Genomic DNA, 21,254 nt, shown 5'->3' on the forward strand with positions numbered 1-21,254 from the left:
CAGCAGTGTGAAGCTGTTCCACTGTGCCGTGGGTGCCTTTGCCCAGAACATCTTGAACAAGACTGATGGTGTTGTGGAAAGCCACCCCATGAGTTTAATATAGTAGAGAGAGGAGAAACAGCAAGGAAAGGAGAAAGGTCCATGGATAAGTTATATTTTCAGTTATCCATGATATATAACTTACATGGAAGCAGTGAACTGGAGATGTTGATATATGTGTGCATTTAAACATCAGCTCATAAATGCATGCAGCGATCAATATGTTGTTTCCAAAACTTCTGATGAAACTTCAAATAAAAGTGGAGATAAAGACCATCTTATAATTTTGAAATGTAAGAAGGTTTACAATACCCCTCATGTTCTTGCACATCCCATGCTAGCTCCTTATTTTGTCAGTTTGGAGGAGACAAGGAAGGAAACTTTATCTGTATTTTTGAGACTGGTTGCTGCTGTCTATACCAGGCAAAGTCCAGGCAGTTCCCACCAAGCCACTGCAGCTCGTGCACCGTGGAGTGTCACAAGAGGTGTTGCATGAGGATAACGGTTTGCAAGATTGCAACGGCCCCTTAGAGGCACCTCAGCCTCTCCCACTGCCACAGGGAGGGATAAGGTGCAACCTCACCATCCCCGTGCAGATGGGTCACTTTCTGATTGGCCAAGAGGAGACGTGGCCATAGGAATAAGCATGTCTCACCCACCAGCAGTGGTATAAAACCAGAGTGATTTCAACAAAGTTGTATTCCCTGACCCCAAAGGCATCTGGAAACAAGTGATTCCTGGTGCGTTTGTTGCTGCCTGAAGACGAAGACCTTCCCTCATCAGGCAAGTAACTATGGGGTCTCTTTCAGGTTGGCTACTCATTGAGTCCCTCTGTTCAAGTCCCTTCATAGTGGAACAGTCTAAATGACAAACTGTGGATATATCTGTTCACATAATGATGTTATCTGAGCTTTCTAGGGAAAAAAAAGTAAATTGAAAATACAAATTCCTTCCCGTTAGTGCTCGGAATCTGCTGAAGCTGGATCCAGGGTTTCCCCAGTGCAAGAGAGGCTGGAAAGTTTCTGTGGTGTTTGAAAGAGGGACACCAGGATCTTATATTCTGGGGAAATGGGAGCTCTATAACTTAAAGGGCAGAGCCACTTTACGTGCAGCAGTACAGAGAATGTCCATTCTTTCAGCCTTCAGATAACTTGAAAGGACCTGTTTTCCTGATGTCTTTGGCTGCTGAGACACCTCTCCCCTCTTTCTCATAACTGGGGAGCTGCTGCACAGAATCATTTCATGACCATAGCTTAACCATCGATTTTGCACTCATCGTCAGCACAAGCATCTCTGAAGCGTTCAAACCTTCTCTACTTTGACCTTGGGTAAGGAGATGCAGAAGCAAGACAGTGCAGGCACTAGGCATAACCCTTATCTGATGACCGTACTTGAAAGCATACCTAGTCTATCCCTTTGATTCTGTCTCCCTACAAAACATATTTAGGTCTGTTTTAGAGACAAGTGTGCCACGGGTAAAACCCAAGGTATTTCCAAAGGTAAGTTTTCTGACTGTGTTCTCTAAATAGCACCAGCTGCTTTTTCACTTAGAACAGCATGAACCACCAGACATAAGATCTCCAGTCTGTGCTTGGAAGAAAGAATAGGGAAGATAGCTGAAAAATATAGAATCATAGAATCACAGAATGGTTTAGGTTGGAAGGGACCTTAAAGATAATCTAGTTCCACCCCCCTGCCATGAGCAGGGACACCTTCCACCAGACCAGGTTGTTCAAAGCCCCGTCCAACATGGTCTTGAACACCTCCAGGGATGGGGCAGCCACAGCTTCTCTGGGCAACCTGGGCCACCCTCAAAATGAAAAATGTCTTCCTAATATCTAATCTAAATTTCCCCTCATCCTATCACTACATGCCCTTGTAAAAAATCCCTGTCCAGATTTCCTGTAGCCCTTTTAGGTACTGGAAGGCCACAATAAGGTCTCCCCAGAGCCTTCTCTTCTCCAGGCTTAACAACCCCAACTCTCTCAGCCTGTCCTCCTAGGAGAGGTGTTCCAGCCCTCTGATGATCTCTGTGGCCCTTGTGTGTGGTGTGTTTAGGTACTGCCTTGCCTGAAACTTCCTGAACTGTTTGCTGGCTATTCATGAAGTTCCATAGGTAGCCATTGGTCTTGTGAATAGGCTACACACAACACCATCTTCTTTTGCTCAGGATAACACATCTGCAGTTTGGTACACCACAGTGCCCAGGCTTCTACACCACCTGGGGTCCCCCATGCCCTTGTTGCCTTGGTGTCTCCCCTCTGCAGCCTCGTGAAGACCTGGGCCGGGCATCAGCTATGAAGATCCTGTACCTGCTCTTCCCCTTCTTCCTCCTGTTGGTCCGTGGTGCTGCAGGTGAGAGGGAAAGAGGGGAGGCAGGTGACGTGTGAGCCCCCATCAGTGGGGTCCTCCACGTGCCAGGAAGAGACCATATTTTTAGAGGTGCTCAAAGGAGAGAATAATTTTATGGCTTTGCTCCAGCATGAATGGTCATGCAATAGGATATATCAAAGGATGCCCTCACAGTGCCCCTTCCTCTGAAGAGCTGGTGTGGAGAGAGCCATCCAGGAATAAGAGCTTGCCTCCTTCTCTGTGCTCCAGCCTGGGCATTTAGCTGCTGCTCTGAGGGGTATCTCCAGATGAGCTTCCATTGCAATTGCTGAAGTCTCAGCCTATGCAGCCTACTCTGCTCACCCAAAAAATGCATGGGGAAGTCTGTGGTCTAATCACAGATATTTAGCAACTTTTGAGGATCCCTAGATGCGTGTAATTCTGAGGTATCAAAGCCCTCTACCCGAGGCTGGATCAGCTAGCCAAAGGTTTATGAAAGAGCTGCTCCTTCTGCAGGGACAGAGGGAGGCTGGAAAATATCCCTTTGTGCCACGAACAGCCCCGGATACCTGTGCCTCAGGGCTTTAGGTGATAGTGCAATTGTGGTCATTTTAATACATGGCCCACAAAGTGGACTGAAATCCTAGTGGAGTGATGGTCCTTCTGGAATTACAAAATATTCTCCCAAATTATCTTTTCCTTTCAATTGTTTCTCTGTACAGGTCCATCTCTGGCTCCTGGAAATGAAGCTCAGTGTAAGCAAGAAGGGGGATTCTGCAGTTTTTTGACATGCTATCACCCTCATCACATCTTTGGAAGGTGTTCTGCATTTATGGTTTGCTGCAAAATGTAAGTTATGAACTCAAACATTCAGGAATTGGCCCTCTGTTTGGTTTGTTTGTTTGTTTGTTTTGTCAAAATAGATCTGCTGTTCTCTTTACAACCACACTGCTGGATAACACCTCCCTGCATTCATATTGAGAGGCAGAGGCCGGGGAAGGAGGGCTAAAGTCCCTTGGTAAAGACGCTAAATCCTGCCTTGTGTGGGGCTGAAGAAGCCCAATTTCAGCCAGCATCTTCCCAGTCCCCCTCAGCCCCCTGAGATCAGACTGAGGGCTTTCAATGGGGACTTTCCCATGCTGTTGGAAAGTGAAGTTTGATCTTTGTGTAGTGTGGGGCACAGAACCATCTCCTTGAGGTTTCTGAAGAGCTTTGGGTTCAAGGCGGCAACCACTACGGAAAGCACAGGTCCAAGCCATCTGCAGTAAGGACTGGAGTTTTTCTGACAAAGGGTTGTCCAGCAATTCTCTACAGGTCCTTAGAATAAGAGAAGTGACAAAAAGACTGGAGGAAGACAAAGAAGGAACATAAGAAATAAATATCATTGACCACATATTGTGCTTTGTTTATTCAGGAAATGGTGATGAATCCCTGGAGTTTCCAAGCAGGATCTGTCCCTCTCTTCTGGCTCCTGGAACCATCTCCTGATGTCTTCTCCCCTCCCTGCTTCTGCCATCCCCATCCCCATCCAAGGTGGTGTGACAGCAGGAGTGGAAGTGCTGCTCCTGCTGGGTGCTCATGGGCTGGAGACATCCTGTCACGAGCCTGGTGTTGTTTGGGCAGAGACTGCTTTTACCTGCTTCAATAAAGACACATAGTTTCACAGAATCAGAGACTGGGAGGCACAGCTTCTCTGGGCAACCTGAGCCAGTGCCTCACCATCCTCACAGTAAAGAATTTCTTCCTAATGTCTAATCTAAATCTATCTCCTACAGGAGAGCTGGGGAAGGACTTTTTACAAGGGCATGCTGTGATAGGACGAGGGGGAATGGTATCAAACTGGAAGAGGGGAGATTTAGATGAGATATTAAGAAGAAATTTTTCACTGTGAGGGTGGTGAGGCACTGGCCCAGGTTGCCCAGAGAAGGTGTTGAGGCCCCATCCCTGGAGGTGTTCAAGGCCAGGCTGGACGGGGCTTGGAGCAACCTGGTCTGGTGGGAGGTGTCCCTGCCCAGGGCAGGGGGGTTGGAACTAGATGGTCTTCAAGGTCCCTTCCAGCCCAAACCATTCCATGATTCTTTCAGTTTAAGACCGTTCCCCCTCATCCTATTGCTCCACTCCCTGATCAAGAGTCCCTCCCCAGCTTTCCTGTAGCCCCTTTACATGCCGAAAAGCTGTTCTAGGGTCTCCCTGGAGCCTTCTCTTCTCCAGGCTGAACAACCCCAACTCTCTCAGCCTGTCCTCACAGCAGAGGTGCTCCAGCCCTCGGATCATCTTCATGGTCTCCTCTGGACCTGTTCCAACAGGTCCATGTCCTTCTTATGTTGGGGGCCCCAGAGCTGGACACAGCACTGCAGGGGGGTCTCCCCAGAGCAGAGCAGAGGTGGTGATATGTTATACCTGAATAAATATACTTTCACTGTTGCACGTGTAATATTAATCAGAACATAAATAGTAATTAAAAGCAGAGACAGAGATGCAGTGTGTGGCAAGTCAAGAGTTCATTAATTTAGCACTGGGAAATGGTGCATTCGCTCCTTTTCTCTTCCCACCACCTCCGATTACTGAAGACTGCATCGTGTGCTGTTATCACACTGTTTCTCAGTCTGTCTACACCTGGAATTTGGGATCCCTTTAGGGTATTCTGACCAACAAGTCCTCCATTTCACTCGATTTCCAGGCTGTTCCATGTTTCGCTCATCCTAGCTTGGCTGTGAACCTCCTCTACATCACGCCTGCCTTGCTCGCCGCATGTAGGAGTAAAGACCTGGCGGCACATCGCTCTGCCTTTGCGTGCGCACCAGTGACTGCTCCACAGCACAAGTACCAGTCCCGCACCAGACTAGCTTCCACTGCCCTGTTGGAACTGTGTTCTGCATACCGAGGCCAGAACTTTTGTCAAGGTAAAGGTCAAGGCCTTTGGTTAAGGTCAAGGAGAAGCATCAACAAGAAATTTCAGCTTTTGAATTGTAGAGAAACCTCAAAAGTTGGTGGCCAGCTACCCACTAACTCCTGCCCTGTTGAGAAATAACAGTGTTTCCTCTTCTTCACCTCCATGGTGTGCACTTCATTCCCTGACATAACCATAAATGGTTGCATTGCCAAGAGGAGCCACTCGAGGGAATATTAAGCATTTGGACAAGTTCAGTCAGGAGGGAAGAGAGGGGCTGAGACAAGAAGAAATATTTCAGTACCAAATATTATGTGACCCGTGAAGTACGTGCAACATATCTTCCACCATATATACTGCATGCAACACATTTTGGGGGGGATTCAGTTCCTCTGACTTAATTTGGGTGACCACAGACATAGTGGTGGCTAGACTCCTATCGCAATCAATGGAGTCAGGAGAACCAACAGACCGGTGAAGATGGCTTCAGTGGCTTGAACACAGGCAGTAGTGTAATTTCTGGCACTGTGTGATATACTGCCTGGTCTCCACGTGCTGTTGTGGAAGAGTCAGGACTGTAAAATTTAAATCTGTAATTTTAAATGTCATATATCGTATCTTCTAAGGACCTTCTCTGTATAATTCATTAACACCATTGAACACTGTTTAATGTAGGAAATCCTACAAAGAACAGCAGGCTAGATGTTACATTTTCATAATGTATTTGGGAAAAAAGTGAATATTATAATATAATATAATATAATATAATATAATATAATATAATATAATATAATTACCCCGCTTATTTGCTGGTTAAGGAATAGACAACAACTGTGTTCTTTGTAAGCTAACTCCTTTGTTCACTTGCATTTCTCAGCAAAACTTGCAACTTCTGTCATGATGTCAACTAAAAACACCCTGATGTTTTCTAAGCACAGATTTTCACTGTTTTGTTTCTGTTTTGGTGTCGTTTCCCCTCTTAATATAGACTACTGGACTTGCTTTCAACCGTAAGTCTCCTATGCATTTTCTTTGCTTTTGTCTTATCAGCATGAGATAGAAAGTCTACAGCCTACGCCAAAGAAATAAAAAATGAAATGAACACTCAGAGGCATTTCTCTAAAATCTGCCCAATCAGTTTTGAACTGCTTTTTGAGGGTGGACATAACCTGGCTGCTGTAAATGCACTGGGAAGAGGCCTAAAGCACGAGATTTTGCCTGACCACATGGCCACGCTGCATGTTGGATGCCTCCTCTAGATACGTTCCCTCTGGGGGACAACGGTACCCTCTCGGTCCCCTTTGATGGTTCAGCAAGCCCTGCCAACTGTCCCACTGCACGACAGGGCCAGACTGTCAGCTAGCACCAGGCAGAGGGTCTACAACGTGTCCAGGCATGCATTCCTCCAAACGTCCATTTTCCAAAGACTTTGAGTTAACTACCACCATGACTTGAGTCTAGGAAATCATGCCACAGAGGATTAGACGTTGGGTGGCACACCTGAGGATAAGTTTGTTCCCTGCTAAGAAGTGCAAGGAAATAGTCATAGGACATATAAATGCTGCAATTTTGGCGGACAAACAAACCCCCCTCCTGAACAACATTTGAGAAGCGTGTGCATCCCAGCGGAGACCTGAAGGGAGTGTGCCATCTGGTGGAAGGAGTGGGAGAGGAGGTAATGAAGGGAGACCGGTATAAGCTGTTCTCCACGTCTTCTTTTATGCACGCTCTCAGGGGGGCAGGTAAAAAAACAACAAAAAAAAAAACAACAAAAACCAAACAACAAAACTTATATCCACTGCTGTGAAATTACAGGACAAACAACTTCTGGAAAGAAATAGGACAAGAGGTAATGGGCACAAACTTGAGCATAGGAGGTTCCATCTCAACCTGAGGAGGGGCTTCTCTCCTGTGTGGGCGGCAGAGCACTGGCACAGCTGCCCAGAGAGGTGGGGGAGTCTCCCCCTCTGGAGCCATTCCAAACCCGCCTGGACGTGTCCTGTGCCACTGCTGGAGGTGCCCCTGCTCTGGCGGGGGGTGGCACTGGGGGAGCTCCAGAGGGCCCTTCCAACCCTGACCAATCTGTGTGATTCTCTGATTCTGTGAAAAGAACTGGCACAAATTGTTGCACTGTTTAATAAAAAGGAAATAGGCCTACATGGTTCCTGGGATACTCATGGGCATCTTCCATAAGCCAGGACATTAAGACACACACATGCTGACATTTTAATGGATGATAAGTGTCTGTTTTTTTAACTATTTCTATTTCTTTTTCCCTAAGAAAAAGTTTCTGCATAGTAAAAAAAAAAAAAAAAAAAAGATTTTGGCATCTGAACATGTTCCCGCAAAGAAATGTTTTTCCAGAAAAATGTTCTTCCAGCCAGCCTATCCCTTGCTACTGGAGGGTAAAGTCTTCAGTCCATGTCTGTCCATCCCTGGACAGCTGTATGTCTCAGAAAAGCTCAAATTAAGGAGCAGTTGGCACTGTAATTTGTTGCCCTCTGGAGTTTGTGTGTCAAAACCCAGGTAAGATCATCGCCCTCTTTCCGCGCAACAGACACCCATGTTTCAGTGATGTGAATGCTAAGCAACACAAATTTATTCAAAAGGAGGGAAAAAAATCCAGAATACATTTGGATTTACTCTACATCATAAAGCTTTTTGCATTAACAATGAAAGGTGCATGAGGCTTTGTAGCAGGATCCGGCGGTTTAAGCAGTAAAGGGATTCAACGCAAGTTCCTGGGTTTAGAAGAAATTTTCATCGCTCTTGAATGGGCAGTCCATGAAGTTTTTATACATTCCATGGCCTGCAAAAAGAAAAGAAAAGACAAGATTCAGATTCTCTTTCTCCTTAGTCTCAGTCCAAGCTTATTCTCCTCTTAGGTATAAGTACTTTCCAAAAGACCTAATGTCATGTGTAGTCATGCTGGGACAGCCCTGTGCACTCATACCTGTGAGTAAGAAGAGTGTTTTCCTATTGCTGCAGGAAAATCAGGGAATTAAATTGATATCCCTTGATATTAGGGTGAATGCATTCATTCCTGAGTGAAAACAGAAGGTTACCTTTCATATAATTTCCTTTTACAACCCCGCTGTACTTTTTGCGCACATTTGATGGCACTCAGAGATCTGTGTTCACCCTCAGCATAACTGAATTCCCCTCTGTTCCCCACACAGCACAGCAGCTCGGTTCTGCAAATACCAAACGCTGATATTTTGCTCCGGCGTAGGAGCTGTAAAGGGGTCAAACAGAGCTGGGACAACACAAGGCTGACATCTCCCACTGTACTTCATCCTTCTTGCTGGGGCACATCATGGTGCACATCTCAGGAGAAAGAGCACCGTAGAGCTCAACCTACTTCAGCGCTTGACCGTCCTCATAGCATAATGTTTTTTTTCCTTATATCCAGTCTGAACATTCAATAGTACCTTAGAGTTACGGACACAGGCAAAATAGATTTGTCTGCTCATACTGTAGCTAAACCTTGGTGAATGTCAAACTTACGCTTTGCAGCAGGAGCGAAACCCAAAGCACCTTCCAACTTTAATAAGATGGACAGGACATCTTCCATAGTGACAGGATCCTTTTCTACAGAAAAACATGTCCCGCTGGGGTGAAGACAAACCTGCAACAACAACAAATAATTTCCTTCCTTCTCATTCTGCAGGACAAGGTGATGCAGGAATGGGAAACCAGCAGGGTTTTTCCCATTCGTTGAGCTGCCTTCACCTCCAACTTGCCTTAAAAATGATTGCCCAGATTTGGCCGTGTTGAAAGGTCATGTAAGAGGGGAGATGGAAAAGCAGGTCTACACCGTGCAGAGCTGGGATCCTTAGCTCACAGTGCATCTAAATGGATGGCCTTAAAGTCCAGGTGGAGAATGATATAGACCTCCTGACTCATTGTCCTTTACCTTATGGAAAAGGATCGTGGGTCCAGAGGCTTTAATACTGGCTCCTGTCCAAAACTATCTGGCCAGGCTTCATTTTCTTCTGCATGTGCATCACTGAATGCGCTGTTACCCAAAGATCATGGCCACCACAAACACCATCTCAGGTGTCTAACACCAGAGCATTCAGCACCATCTTTTTAGGAAGACACCGGAAGTGAAAAATCACTTTTCTTCAGAAGTCATAATTTCTCCACCTTTGAAAGCGTTTTCATAAGGGAGCACAGGCAGTGAGCTGTATGACTAACTCCTGCTCAGTTTCTAACAATTTTAACCAGTAGTGATTAAAACGTGCTGGGAAGTTTACTTCAGATGCACAAAAATCCCCTTCTAGCACCTCTTTCCCATCTTACCTGGAGAAACCTGGAGTGCCAAGAAGAGGAGAGAAAAGAGCAGGTAAAGGATCTTCATGGCTGCGGATTTGTTGTGTCACTGTGGGGAAAAGGACCAAGAAAGATGTACGACAGACAGCCCCTGGGATCTACAGTCTTCTGAACTGTACAGATACTGTTTTAATCAGAATTACATTTGTATTGCCTTTTTCTTCAAACTTTCAAAAGTAATCAGTAAGATCTTTATGATGTCATGACTGCTGGGTGAGCTTTTCTGGGAAAAGTAAATTTATACGGGGCAACATGCTTTCAGGTTACGTGACCATTAAGTTATTTTAATAGTTTGATTGCTCGGATTTCCTTCACATTTTGCAAATTGTCCTTAGCCAAAACACAATCATTACTTTGTTTTTAGTTAAAAGTTTTATGTAATAAAAAAACACCACTAAGCGAAATGAGGTGATTATACAGTCACACCTACAAACTTCAGAAAAAAAAAAAAAACTGTTCATTTTGCAATGTTAAAATTTATCAAGAAACCAGAGCTAAAATCAACTTGTTCAAAACCGTCAATCTTAGTCTACAAGCAGCAGTTCTAGAATGGAAACGTGCAACCAAAATTGAAATTTGACAAGGGAAATTTGAAAAGGAAACATGTAATGCCTTCACTGAAAGAGCTAATAATTGAACTAATATCATCAAATTGGGATAAGATAGCCTAGAAGGGGGGTTACGGATAAAGAAGAGGTAGCTCATGTCAGATATCTTGGCATTAGAAAATCTTCTGATCTGTTACAAATTATGTTCTTTTAACCAAGGAAGAGAAATTAGGTTGTGCTGAAATGTCATATTTCTGCAAACGGAATGGTAGAGGGTGGCCCAGAACAGCTTTGAAATTAGTATTAGAAGTTTACACAGATTTCTATATATTTGAAAATAGCAGGAGAAACAAGTAGGCAAAGTTAACAATTCTGAAAATGAAATAAAGTTCTAAACATAGAGACATACATAAAAAAAATATATCCTGGTTTTCATTGAAGAGAATTTCCCTGGACCACAGACCTCTCGAAAGTAACCTGACCCAGTCCAATTTTTCCCCTGGGAGTCAGTAAGCAGAGAATTTTTATCAAAGGGTTCTAAGTATTAGCACATATTTGAGCTACTTACTCAACCTGTGCAATTCTTGGAAAATTTAGATTAACCTTTTTTAGTAACCTACAAGTTTAGGTTAATAATGCAGAAGTTTTGGGTAGTTTTTTTTTGTTTTTTTCTTTTTTTTTTTTTTTTGAGGAAAAGACAACAGCGGACATTGAAAGAAAGACTGAAAAGAACTGAGGAGTTACCAGGTATCAGGTGAGCCCAGGCGCCAAACAAGACCTGCTCTTGGTCCTTTCTCTCCAGAGGGCTCTGGCCGTGGGGCTGAGACCCTCTTTTATACCGTGGTCCCTAAGGGGAGCAACAACTGCTTTCTCTTCTCAGCAGGTACCCGGTCAGCCAATCAAAAAATTACACCCCCCCCTTTTTTTTTTTTTTTTTTTTGGTGACTTCTAATCCAAACAGAATCAAGTTGCTTTTGATGTCTCAGCAAAAAAGCAGGGTTTCCCTCTGAACCTATTGGAGCATTTCTTCTGGAAAATCCCAGGTTATTCATGCAACACCTCTTGTGACACTCCAGTTTGTGTAAGATACGTTAACCCACCACAGTATGTGTCAAACATCTTGGGACATAACGTTGAACTGTTCCTGCTCAGGAGCAACATAATTTATTGCAATATAAACCAGCTGTGTGCTTCCCTGCACTCCCAGTTAGTTTATTTTCTGTTCCATAAATACAGAATATAAGGTCACCGAACGGACATATGAAACTAAACCAAATGTCTATTGGCTTAGTGGCCAGTGGCCATTAAGGATGCCTAATTAAAGACCATAAAACGTACAGAAATAGGGTGAGTGCATCATGGTTATGTCTCTGTACACACTTCCAGCTGAAGGAAAATACGTGAGTTTAGGGAAATCCAGTGAGAGAGGCTGTCTGTGGATCCTAAGGCTGCAGAGCTCCCGATTGAGCAAATTTCCATGTCTTTGGCTGATCTTCTTGTACTTCTGGCCTCCACGAGACCTTCAGCTGATAATTCCACAAACATATTTACTACGCCTTAGGTGAGCATTCATATTTTTGCTTATCTGTTCTCAGTCTGCCGGCTGAGCAGCTCTGCTTTTCCTGTCATGGGATGTAGCAAATAAATATTCCATTTTCACCTCTCCACATCACTACTGATGGTGTGGTCTTTTCTGACGCTCCCCCTTGTCTGTCTATTTTCCCACAATGAAAAGGGGGGTTCTGTCAACCATATCTGCCAGATAAATCTTCAAACGGATCCAGCTATTTTGGTGGATCGTTCCTGTGTACATTTACCTTATTTTTTTCAGTTCTATTACACCCTTTTGGGAAGGGGCTGGCTAGAATGGCATGCAATGTCTAAAATGCATCTTGGATCTGCATAGTGCCTAATCGTATTTACTCTTTTGTTTTCAAGTCCATTTTTTCCACTCTCAGTTCCTAACATTTGTCTTGCCTTTTTGTCCACAGTTGACCACTGACATTTCTAGAGTGGTATCCATAGTGAGGTCTACAATTGCATTAGTGCAGGTTTGAAGTAACCCCCTGATGGTCCCCTGTGACTGGTTCGGTTTGCAGAGGGGTTTCCACGTGCACAAACTATATTCCTTAGGAGGAAAATGAACTAGAAGTTTTGCTTTGAAGGTACTCCAGATGGACTCTGAAGGTACTCCAGATGGACTCTGAAGGTACTCCTGTGCCTACTGGGGCATGAACCAATGCGTGTTCTACACCACCTCAAGGTCCTGTAGAGTGTACATAATGTTTCTTTCTTTTGGAAACCTGGAGAGTGTGGACTGGGGGATCAGCCATTTGAGGAGAGGCTGAAGGACCCATCTGTGTTCATCTTGGAGAAGACACGGCTAAGGGTCATCTAATTGCTGTTCAAAACTACCTAATGGTAGCTATAGAGCAGATGGAGCCACACTTTTCTCAGAGGTGCACAGTGGAAGGATGAGATGTAACAGACACAAACTATGATGAGATAAATTCCAATTAGACATAAGGAAAAAAACCTTCTCACAATGAGGGTTGTCAAACACCAGCGTGAGGGCCCAGAGAATTTACAGAATCTCCATCTCCATAGAGATATTCAAACTCAGCTGGAAAAAGCCCTAAGCAACCTGGTCTGCCTTTAAAACTGTCCCTGTCTGGAGGGATGGATGGACCAGATGGTCTCCAAATACCCATTCCAATTTACATTGCTTTGTGGTTTATTCGGTAGCAAAATATCCAAGTCAAACTGGATTCATATAATGAAGAACTGAGGAGCCTCAGCACAGTCTCGAAGGTCTGGTGATCCTTTCCCATCTACTGATCTTCCATTGCACCAAGTCACTTGCTGACATACCCAATAAATATCCAAAGACACCCATATTAAATACATTTTCAGATCATATTTTACTTTACACCTCACTTCAGTGAACAAACAACCATCATTCATGAAATATTTTAATATGATGACCAAAGCACATCATAATTGGTTACGGTACATTTGCTATTTCGAACAGCTGATATTTCTAATTGACCAAGATCTTTGCAAATGACACCATGTCTTACAGATCATATAATATCAAAACTAAACTGAAATACTTGAATTGTTTATTAGTTCCTCAGTTTAGTTACTGGTGATGTGATATTTTTAAATGCTTTAATATTAATGTCTTAGGTATACAGAAATGTACACATGTTCTTACATGCACAGACACGCATAGATGTATATGCACGTGAAAACATGCCTACAAATGATTTCCCTTAAATGCATACCTTGATAATTGAGATAGCTGTTTGTTTTCTTCATATTTTTATAAGTGAACTGTTTTTGCAGTAGGAGAAAAGTATACTTGAATTTCTGGCGTGTCTATGAACTTCTGGCCATAAACCAGAAAGTGGAGGGAATAAAATTACAAAAGTTGCAGTTTCTTCACAACTTGCCAAGAGTTTGTGGTTAGCTTGCCTGCCAACTGCTATTGTTACTCAACCCGATTCCTCAAAGAAACAAAGATGTATCGTTATTTTGTACCATGTCCAAGGTCCTATGTGCAAGTAATGCCAAGGACTCGGCTTTAACATTCTTGACCCTTATAAGTTCTACACGGTCACTCCCATCTTTACAACCAAAATATCTCTGTCTGGAAATGGGCAAGGGAGAAGCAGAGGAGGGATGGAGCACCTTTAGTTTGTCCAAACCTCACAGGGGTGAGGCAGGCCTTATCGAGATTTTGGTTTGTGGCTCTCAGGGTGGAAAACCTTTCCATCCCTGCCTGCAGCTCCTGTTCTTATGAGCAGGAGACAGTCAATCAGTTTTGTGCATCAGGAGGGACATATCAATGTTTTGCCCTTCATGATCTCCGCATTTTTCTCCAGTGCCTTTTGCTGGTAGACCTGACTTACAGCAGTATCACAGTAGCACCAATTACCCATTCCTTCACCCGGGGTACCTGGGCAGCACCTCACAATCATTTGGCTCTTGACATTAAGTAAATAATCTTCTCTACCCAAAACACCATCACCCAAAACACCATTCACTATTCTTAGTGCAGAGGGAAAGGGAGTCTTCATGGAGAGTTTCATTCGGCTTAAATAACGTGTTTCTTTTGCTTTCTTGTTTCATGGGTATTCAGAAGATGATCCAGTTATGTTTCTCTCTATCTCCACGGCAGATTTCACTCCAACCTCTTCAAGTTGGAGTTCACCAACGATGCCCCACTCCCTCATCTATTTCAGGTCCAGATAACACAGTCCTCTTTGGAGGGGGAGAAATATTATGATGGGGTCACCATTGTATGTAATACTATAGTGCCTAGAGCCCTGGTGTAAGAGCTGATAGATGGAGCCTGAAGTGCCGATGTAGGTGGGATACCCTATTAAGGAAGTGTCTTCACAATGAAGCTGTAGAGTGTCATGAGGAGAAATAGCTTTCACCCTTTTCAAATCAAGACATCTGGGTAATTGTACCAAGATCACTTTCCAGAGAGGAAGGAGGATCTTACCTCTGTCTTATGAGTCCGTATCTAGCACAGCAGAAGAGGCAATTACGAGTAAAAGGGAGAATCTCAAACTCTGCTCCTAATAGTTTTCTTAAGGAAAAAAAAAACAACCAAAAAGCAGCAAATATTAGGGAGGAATTCCAGTAGTGTCAACCCTATTTAAAATGCTACTACACAAAATACCTGTCTGCTGTGTCCCTCACCTCCAGGGGATGGTTTGTTCACAGCAAAGAAGGGTTCCAAGCATCTGGAGATCATTGTACGCAGGCAGAGCTAGAACATTGGGGCCAACAAAAGGCTGAGATCTTTCAGCAAAGAGCCTCTTGCCAAAGAGCAGAGGGTTTAGTGTGCTCCTAAGAGGAGCTCGGCTGAACAACAGTGATGGTTGGTGGCCCAGCTAACCACAGACTGCTCCTCGGTCGTGCAGTCACGTCGTCCCTTAGCCTCCATGTGTATTGAATCAAATTCTAGCCATAAGGCATAATCGATGCAGAGGAGATCAAGGTATTTTGATGCCACTGTGGAGAGTGTATGGTATCGAAATTCAGACTCTTCTAGATTATCTCCAAAAGCTGTTAGCAGCAGTTGCACTGCCAAAGTAGAACCACCAAAAGGAGGATAACCCATATTTAGATGTTGTTCTACAGTGACAAGTGAATTTGCAAGCTATGTGCTACGTTATAGTTAACAGGTAAAGTTTTGACCCCAGTATAGATCATCTGAGTCAATAACAAATGGATACAGGGTCATAAACTTCTAACTATAGAAAAAGTATTTCATCAAGCTGAAGACTGTAATGATTGCACAGTTATCCTGAACAGGGACAAATTAGAAGGTTAACGCCTGCATGAACAAATCCATCTTATTTTTGACTTGGCATCTAATTGGAGGTATCAGTGTACCAGTGCACAGTCCAGCCTCGTGGTGTAAGGACCACACTGTGACTGGCAGACACATAGTGTGTGTTCAAAGCTCCTTGGCACAGCCCATGTACCCTAAGGCTTCTAAAAACCAAAGAACCTCTGTAAATTAAATCATATTTTCTAGAGACGAATGGCAGGAGTGATCTCACCAAACTTCAGACATCCTAAAGGCAAACATCAAAGTCCAAGTTGTTTTCACTGCTCTTCCTTTACAGTTAATGGAGAGAAATTGTTGTCAAGATTTTTAACTGAAGCACAGACATTTACAAGGATGCTAGAATCAACGCAAAAGTAACCGTAAGGAAAACCAAGAAACCCAGAAACATCATATTAGGAGACGATGTGCTACAGCGTCTCCTGCAAGCTTCCGCAGAACAGTATAAATGGGAGCTGTGTCTCTCACAAAGCCAGCATTTGCCCTTCAGAGGGTTTTTTACATATGTGGGCACCTCTCCAAACCCACTCAGCAAGCCATTGGGAGACAAAACCACCTCAGTTTGGTAATGTGGCTGAGTGCTGTTCTGTGCACATTCAGCAACCACTTCTGAGAAGATAATGGCCAAAACATTAAGTTGCACATCCCTAACTTTTGGAAATGTGCTTGCTAGTCTCTTTCTCTAACCCTCTTTGTACCTTTTTTTTCCAGTTTGTGTCTTTGTTAAGGGTCTGTTGTTATCCAAAATGTTCCTGGTTTTCCCTTGCATGATGTCCCCTCAGAAGTGAAATTTCTCAGATGCCCCCAAGCCCTCTGAAGGAAGCATCTGGAGATATCTTGGCATTTCCTACGCTGTTAAGCCATGATGGCAGGGAAAAAGAGACAGAAAGCCCAACTTCCGTCTCTGACATATCAGTCAACAATACCATAATACCTTAAAAAAGCAGCCTGGAAACTAGTAGAATGTGTACCTGCTGGGCCCATGAAATCATCACAGAGAGAATCTAGGTTTCATCCCTGACAAAGATATCATGGTGACTGCAGGAGTGGTCCAGGAATATGACCATTGAGATGTTGGGGGTGAAATGACCTCCTGTTTCCCTGGGGGGGGCAAATGGAGAAATGCCTGGCCGTAAAAGGCAAAAGGCCACCTGTGTGTTACTGCCCATGGTGTGAGCAGGTCTAACAAGTATCCCTGCCTTCCCTACAAAAAAACACCCAAGGTTCAACCATATGAATGCCATTGTAACTGATTTTATTAAAGGGGGGGGGGGGGGGAGAAATAATTTCCATGGTGTCGCCTGGTTTATATTTATGTTTTTGCAGATACTGATGTTTGCTTCACTGCAAAGGAAGATTTTGAGAGCTCTTCATGGCAGCGGGAACCGGTGCCACCAGGAGCGACGGGATCAGGGTGATTCAGAGGCCATTCAGTAGAAGCAGAAAGGCTTTCCAAGGAAAATCCATGGAGACTTCAGCTGTTCCACCCCCTGCATGGTGAAGAAGAGAGTCTCAGGTTACCCACCAGTAGGTTTTCTGCAGGGAAGTTCTCTTCATTTCATGGCACCAGAGTGAACGTCCCCTGAGGACCTTCTATGCCAGCAGGTTTGGCATTGGAGAAGTAAGACTGGATAGCGTCAGGAGCTGTGCCTCTAAGATGTTGCTCTGGAGAAAAGATAAGGAAGATATCAGTCATGGCGACGGTGATCCCTGCACGTCTACATACCTCTTGCAGCAAGACAATCCATTATCACATGTTCCAATCCAGTAATACGGCCGTCGACATATCCCCGGGAAACAGCGTCCGTTTTGGGCTATACAACGATCAAGTGGCCGAGGAATGAAGTGCTGACCTGCACAGTGGAAATTTACCATGAAAGTCATTTACCATGAAAGTGAGCAAAAGTTGGACGCTATCTCTTTCTCCCCACTCTAATTCCTCTCTCCCCCCCCCCCTCACACCTTACCTGCAGCCCCGTGGAGCATCATGAAGAAGACGACCAGGAGCTGGTAAAGGATCCTCATGGCCACAGCTGGGATGTGAATTCTGTGCCTGTAATGACCAGAGACCACAAGACCAAAAGACACTGAATGGAGGGCCCTCTTCTGACCGGGAGATGAAGAACTGCTTAAAACATGCCCTGACCGACCAAAGACAAAATCTTATAAAATACAATGGACTTGAATAAGAACAGAGTGAAAACTGTGTCCTTGGAGATACTCAAAATTTCACTGAATATACCTCTAAGAAACTTGACCTAATTAGCCTCGTTTTGAACAGAGATTCAGACCAGAAATTCCTGGACCACTTTCCAAATGAAATTGTTCTGAGATGCTGTTGTGGGTTTTTTTTTTTTTTTTTTTAATATTGGTCTTCTTGCATTGAAAAAATGATATTCCAGATCTGATCAACGCCAGACATGTTACTCTGGAACCAACACAGACCCACGAATTATTCACCTTCACCCTAGGGTAGTTCACAAAGTGTTGAGCCAACAGTCATCCTTAGGAAGTCTAAAAAAGACATCCGCATGTCTTGAACATCAATTAAGGTGACAACTCACTCAAAATGTTACTGGAATTCAGCAAGATATGTAGCCCGAAATGCAAGTCTGAACTTCTGTGCTGGCTAGATGCCTGTTTCTGTGGGCAGCTAGACATTTCTTAGCCGACAAGCCCCCTGTCTCTGATGTCTCGAGTGAAGGTTTTTGGGTTCACTCCCCTTGGAGATCAGCAAACACAGTAACTTCCTGCAAGCCCTGCAAGCAACCCATGGTTCTGCAGGACACGTATAGACTGGACACACTCACCGGAGTAATGAGAAGGAAGGGGTAAGCAAAAACAGAATAATCATTAGACTTGAGATTAATGAAAGGGAAAGAAGTGTATAAAGGCGAAGAGGTGAAGGTGCCCATCCAGAAACAGGCAAAGAGTTACCAGCGAAAGAGGTGGAGGATCACCACTGCTGTCTGTCTCTCCTCTCTAGCGGGTGCCCCAGACCCAAACACCCCTCTTTATGTAAAGGTTTGGGGATGCTGGCAGTGCAGTCACGGGCCAATGAAAAAGCCCTTTTCAGCCAAATTTGTCCTGTACCTTGGTGTCTTCCAATGAGAAAGGAGGGTCCGCTTTGAGAGGGCTTTCACCGCAAAGCCCCTGATCTTTGTGCAACCCATCTTAGACCATCCATGTTTGTGTAAGATACGTTAGGCCACAGTATTGCGTAAAATACCTGGGAACATGCAACAACTGCTCCTTTTGGTCCTGCAGGCTCCTTATGCTGCCTTTGGTATGCAGCTTTGTCGTCTAATTCACAGCCGTAGGGTGGTCACCATTTCATAACACTCTGTCCTTTACAACTAACCTTCTGGTCATCTTTCCTCCATGTCAGTAAAAGAATAAACATTGCTTACTTTTCAGCTTATTGATTACAAAGTTAATAGCCTAGTGCATAATGAAATTATGAGGTATGGGATTATAACAGGAATACCATCTTTCATATAAAATTTTGTAATAGATGGACATGGACCTGATGGAGCATGTCCAGAGGAGAGCCACAAGGATGATCCGAGGGCTGGAGCACCTCTTCTATGAGGAGAGGCTGAAAGAGTTGGGGCTGTTCAGCCTGGAGAAGACAAAGCTCTGGGGAGATCTTATTGTGGCCTTCCAGTCCCTACAGGGGGCCTACAGGAGAGCTGGGGAAGGACTTTTTACTGGGGCATGTAGCGATAGGACGAGGGGGAATGGCTTTAAACTGGAAGAGGGCAGGTTCAGATTGAACATTAGGAAGAAGATTTTGACTTTGAGGGTGGTGAGGCACTGGCACAGGTTGCCCAGAGAGGTTGTTGAGGCCCCATCCCTGGAGGTGTTCAAGGCCAGGCTGGACGTGGCCTTGGGCAACCTGGTCTGGTGGGAGGTGTCCCTGCCTATGGCAGGGGGGTTGGAACTTGATGATCTTCAAGGTCCTTTCGAACCTAAACCATTCTATGATTCTATGATTCTATGACATCTTCATTTCTACTACGTCCTCTCTGGAGGTTCTACTCAACCTTTCTCAGGCTGCTCAGCCTCTGGCAGGATAATCAGCACACCTAACAACCTCATATATATTTCTTAAATTCTCTGTAAAGGATAAGCAGTTTATTAAGAAGAAACTAACCCTTCCAATTTTGAAGGCCGGTCAGAAGTCACACATACTTTATATACATTTGTATGTATATTTGCGTATACATATTATACATGGATCAATATACATACAGGCATTCAAACACTAAATATTTACTCCAAAGCTCATCAACACTTTACAGTTTCTGAGCCACGGGCACATTTGCTGTTATTCCCCCTAAATCCTTTCTGGGACACAGAAGCAGCAATTTCTATTTCTGAAGCCCTTCTGCTCTAAATCTAAACCATACGAAGAACTCCGTCCTCTGTCAGGACATCTTTATCGACAGTTTATTCCATATAACCGAGCAAATGGCCCTGGCCACCGTAGGGAGGATGGGCAGCACATGTGAGAAGCCCAGTTAGGAAGTGCTGCTGAGGTTGTGTCTCCTATTCCACAGCAGTGACCGATGTAGTTGGCCATGTGTTTATCAACTCCTGACAGTCCACCACGTCAGCGATAGCACAGAGGAGGAATTTTCTGCATTTTTCATTTTCTTCCACAGGGAACATGTTGAAAAAAAAAAAAATCTCTGAATCTCTAACACTGATTTTATTGGTGAACAAAGTCAAATGAGGAGATTTTTGGCATGGAGAAAATGCAGACCTTCCTGTTGCCTGCATCTACTGATGAGCAAACCTTTCCTCCAGGTTCACCTTCAGTCTGGCAACTTTATGTGGTTTTCTGGTTGTTACAAACTCCACACAGCCCCTTTCTGCAACAGCAAGAAATGTTCTTTCTTTCCACGTTTCCTTATCGCTGTCCTCACAAGATGCCTGGTTTCTCTTCCTTTGGGACCTTCCTACTCTCCTGTGCTACCCCATCTCCTCTGGATCCCAGAATCCCAGACTGGTCAGGGCTGGAAGGGCCCTCTGGAGCTCCCCCAGTCCCACCCCCCACCAGAGCAGGGGCACCTCCAGCAGTGGCACAGGACACGTCCAGGCGGGTTTGGAATGGCTCCGGAGTGGGAGACTCCCCCCCCTCTCTGGGCAGCTGTGCCAGTGCTCTGCCGCCCTCACAGGAGAGAAGTTCCTCCTCATATTAAGATGGAACTTCCTATGCTCAAGTTTGTGCCTGTTACATCTTATGGGACGTGTCTCTGCTTATCCCACTCTGTCCTCCAGAAGTTTTACCCTCCCAAAATGTATCAACAAATAATTGTCCGTGAGCCAACAATTTAAAGCCAAGCCATGCCTTGCAGGAGCAGATTTGTTAACCCATGGTGTGACGAGTTCATTTCAAACGAAAGAGGAGTGGCTTCAAACTGGTAAAGGGTAGATTTAGGTTAGATATTAGGAAGAAATTTTTCACTGTGAGGATGGTGAGGCACTAGAACATATTGCCCAGGGAAGCTGTGGATGCCCCATCTCTGGAGGTGTTCAAGGCCAGGTTGGACGGGGCTTGGAGCAACCTGGTCTGGTGGGAGGTGTCCCTGTCCATGGCAGGGGGTGGAACTGGATGATCTTTAAGGTCCCTTCCAACCCAAACTGTTCCATGATTCTATGTGTATCTTCCTCAAGACCAGCTATCAGCTTTATAGTTGCTTGAGTGCCTTGAACAGAAGGGCATCTGAGATGTCCA

At 44.5% G+C, this 21,254-nt stretch overlaps 2 protein-coding genes and 1 long non-coding RNA gene across 3 annotated transcripts; 1 reads left to right on the forward strand and 2 right to left on the reverse strand.

The window, feature by feature from the left end:
• Nucleotides 1-2,211: 2,211 nt before the first annotated feature.
• LOC309670425 lies at nt 2,212-4,047 on the forward strand. Its single transcript, XR_014269006.1, has 3 exons — nt 2,212-2,394; nt 3,093-3,219; nt 3,785-4,047. It is a non-coding gene; the product is annotated as an uncharacterized lncRNA (long non-coding RNA).
• A 3,790-nt stretch (nt 4,048-7,837) lies between these two features.
• Nucleotides 7,838-10,968, reverse strand: LOC309669869 (antimicrobial peptide THP2-like). The gene is made up of 4 exons (XM_082480666.1): nt 10,888-10,968; nt 9,566-9,644; nt 8,768-8,888; nt 7,838-8,069 (listed from the first exon to the last, which is right to left on the reverse strand). The coding sequence occupies exons 2-4, from the start codon at nt 9,621-9,623 to the stop codon at nt 8,054-8,056; spliced, it is 195 nt and encodes a 64-aa protein (XP_082336792.1). The 5' UTR covers nt 9,624-9,644; nt 10,888-10,968; the 3' UTR covers nt 7,838-8,053.
• Nucleotides 10,969-16,862: 5,894 nt separating this feature from the next.
• Nucleotides 16,863-18,388, reverse strand: LOC309670507 (ostricacin-3-like). The gene is made up of 3 exons (XM_082481480.1): nt 17,479-18,388; nt 17,238-17,364; nt 16,863-17,001 (listed from the first exon to the last, which is right to left on the reverse strand). Exons 1-3 carry the CDS (start codon nt 17,534-17,536, stop codon nt 16,986-16,988), a joined length of 201 nt encoding a protein of 66 aa, XP_082337606.1. The 5' UTR covers nt 17,537-18,388; the 3' UTR covers nt 16,863-16,985.
• Nucleotides 18,389-21,254: the final 2,866 nt, after the last annotated feature.

The sequence above is a fragment of the Vanellus vanellus genome (genome assembly GCF_965231255.1).
Source record: "Vanellus vanellus genome assembly, chromosome: 3".
NCBI lineage: Eukaryota > Metazoa > Chordata > Aves > Charadriiformes > Charadriidae > Vanellus > Vanellus vanellus.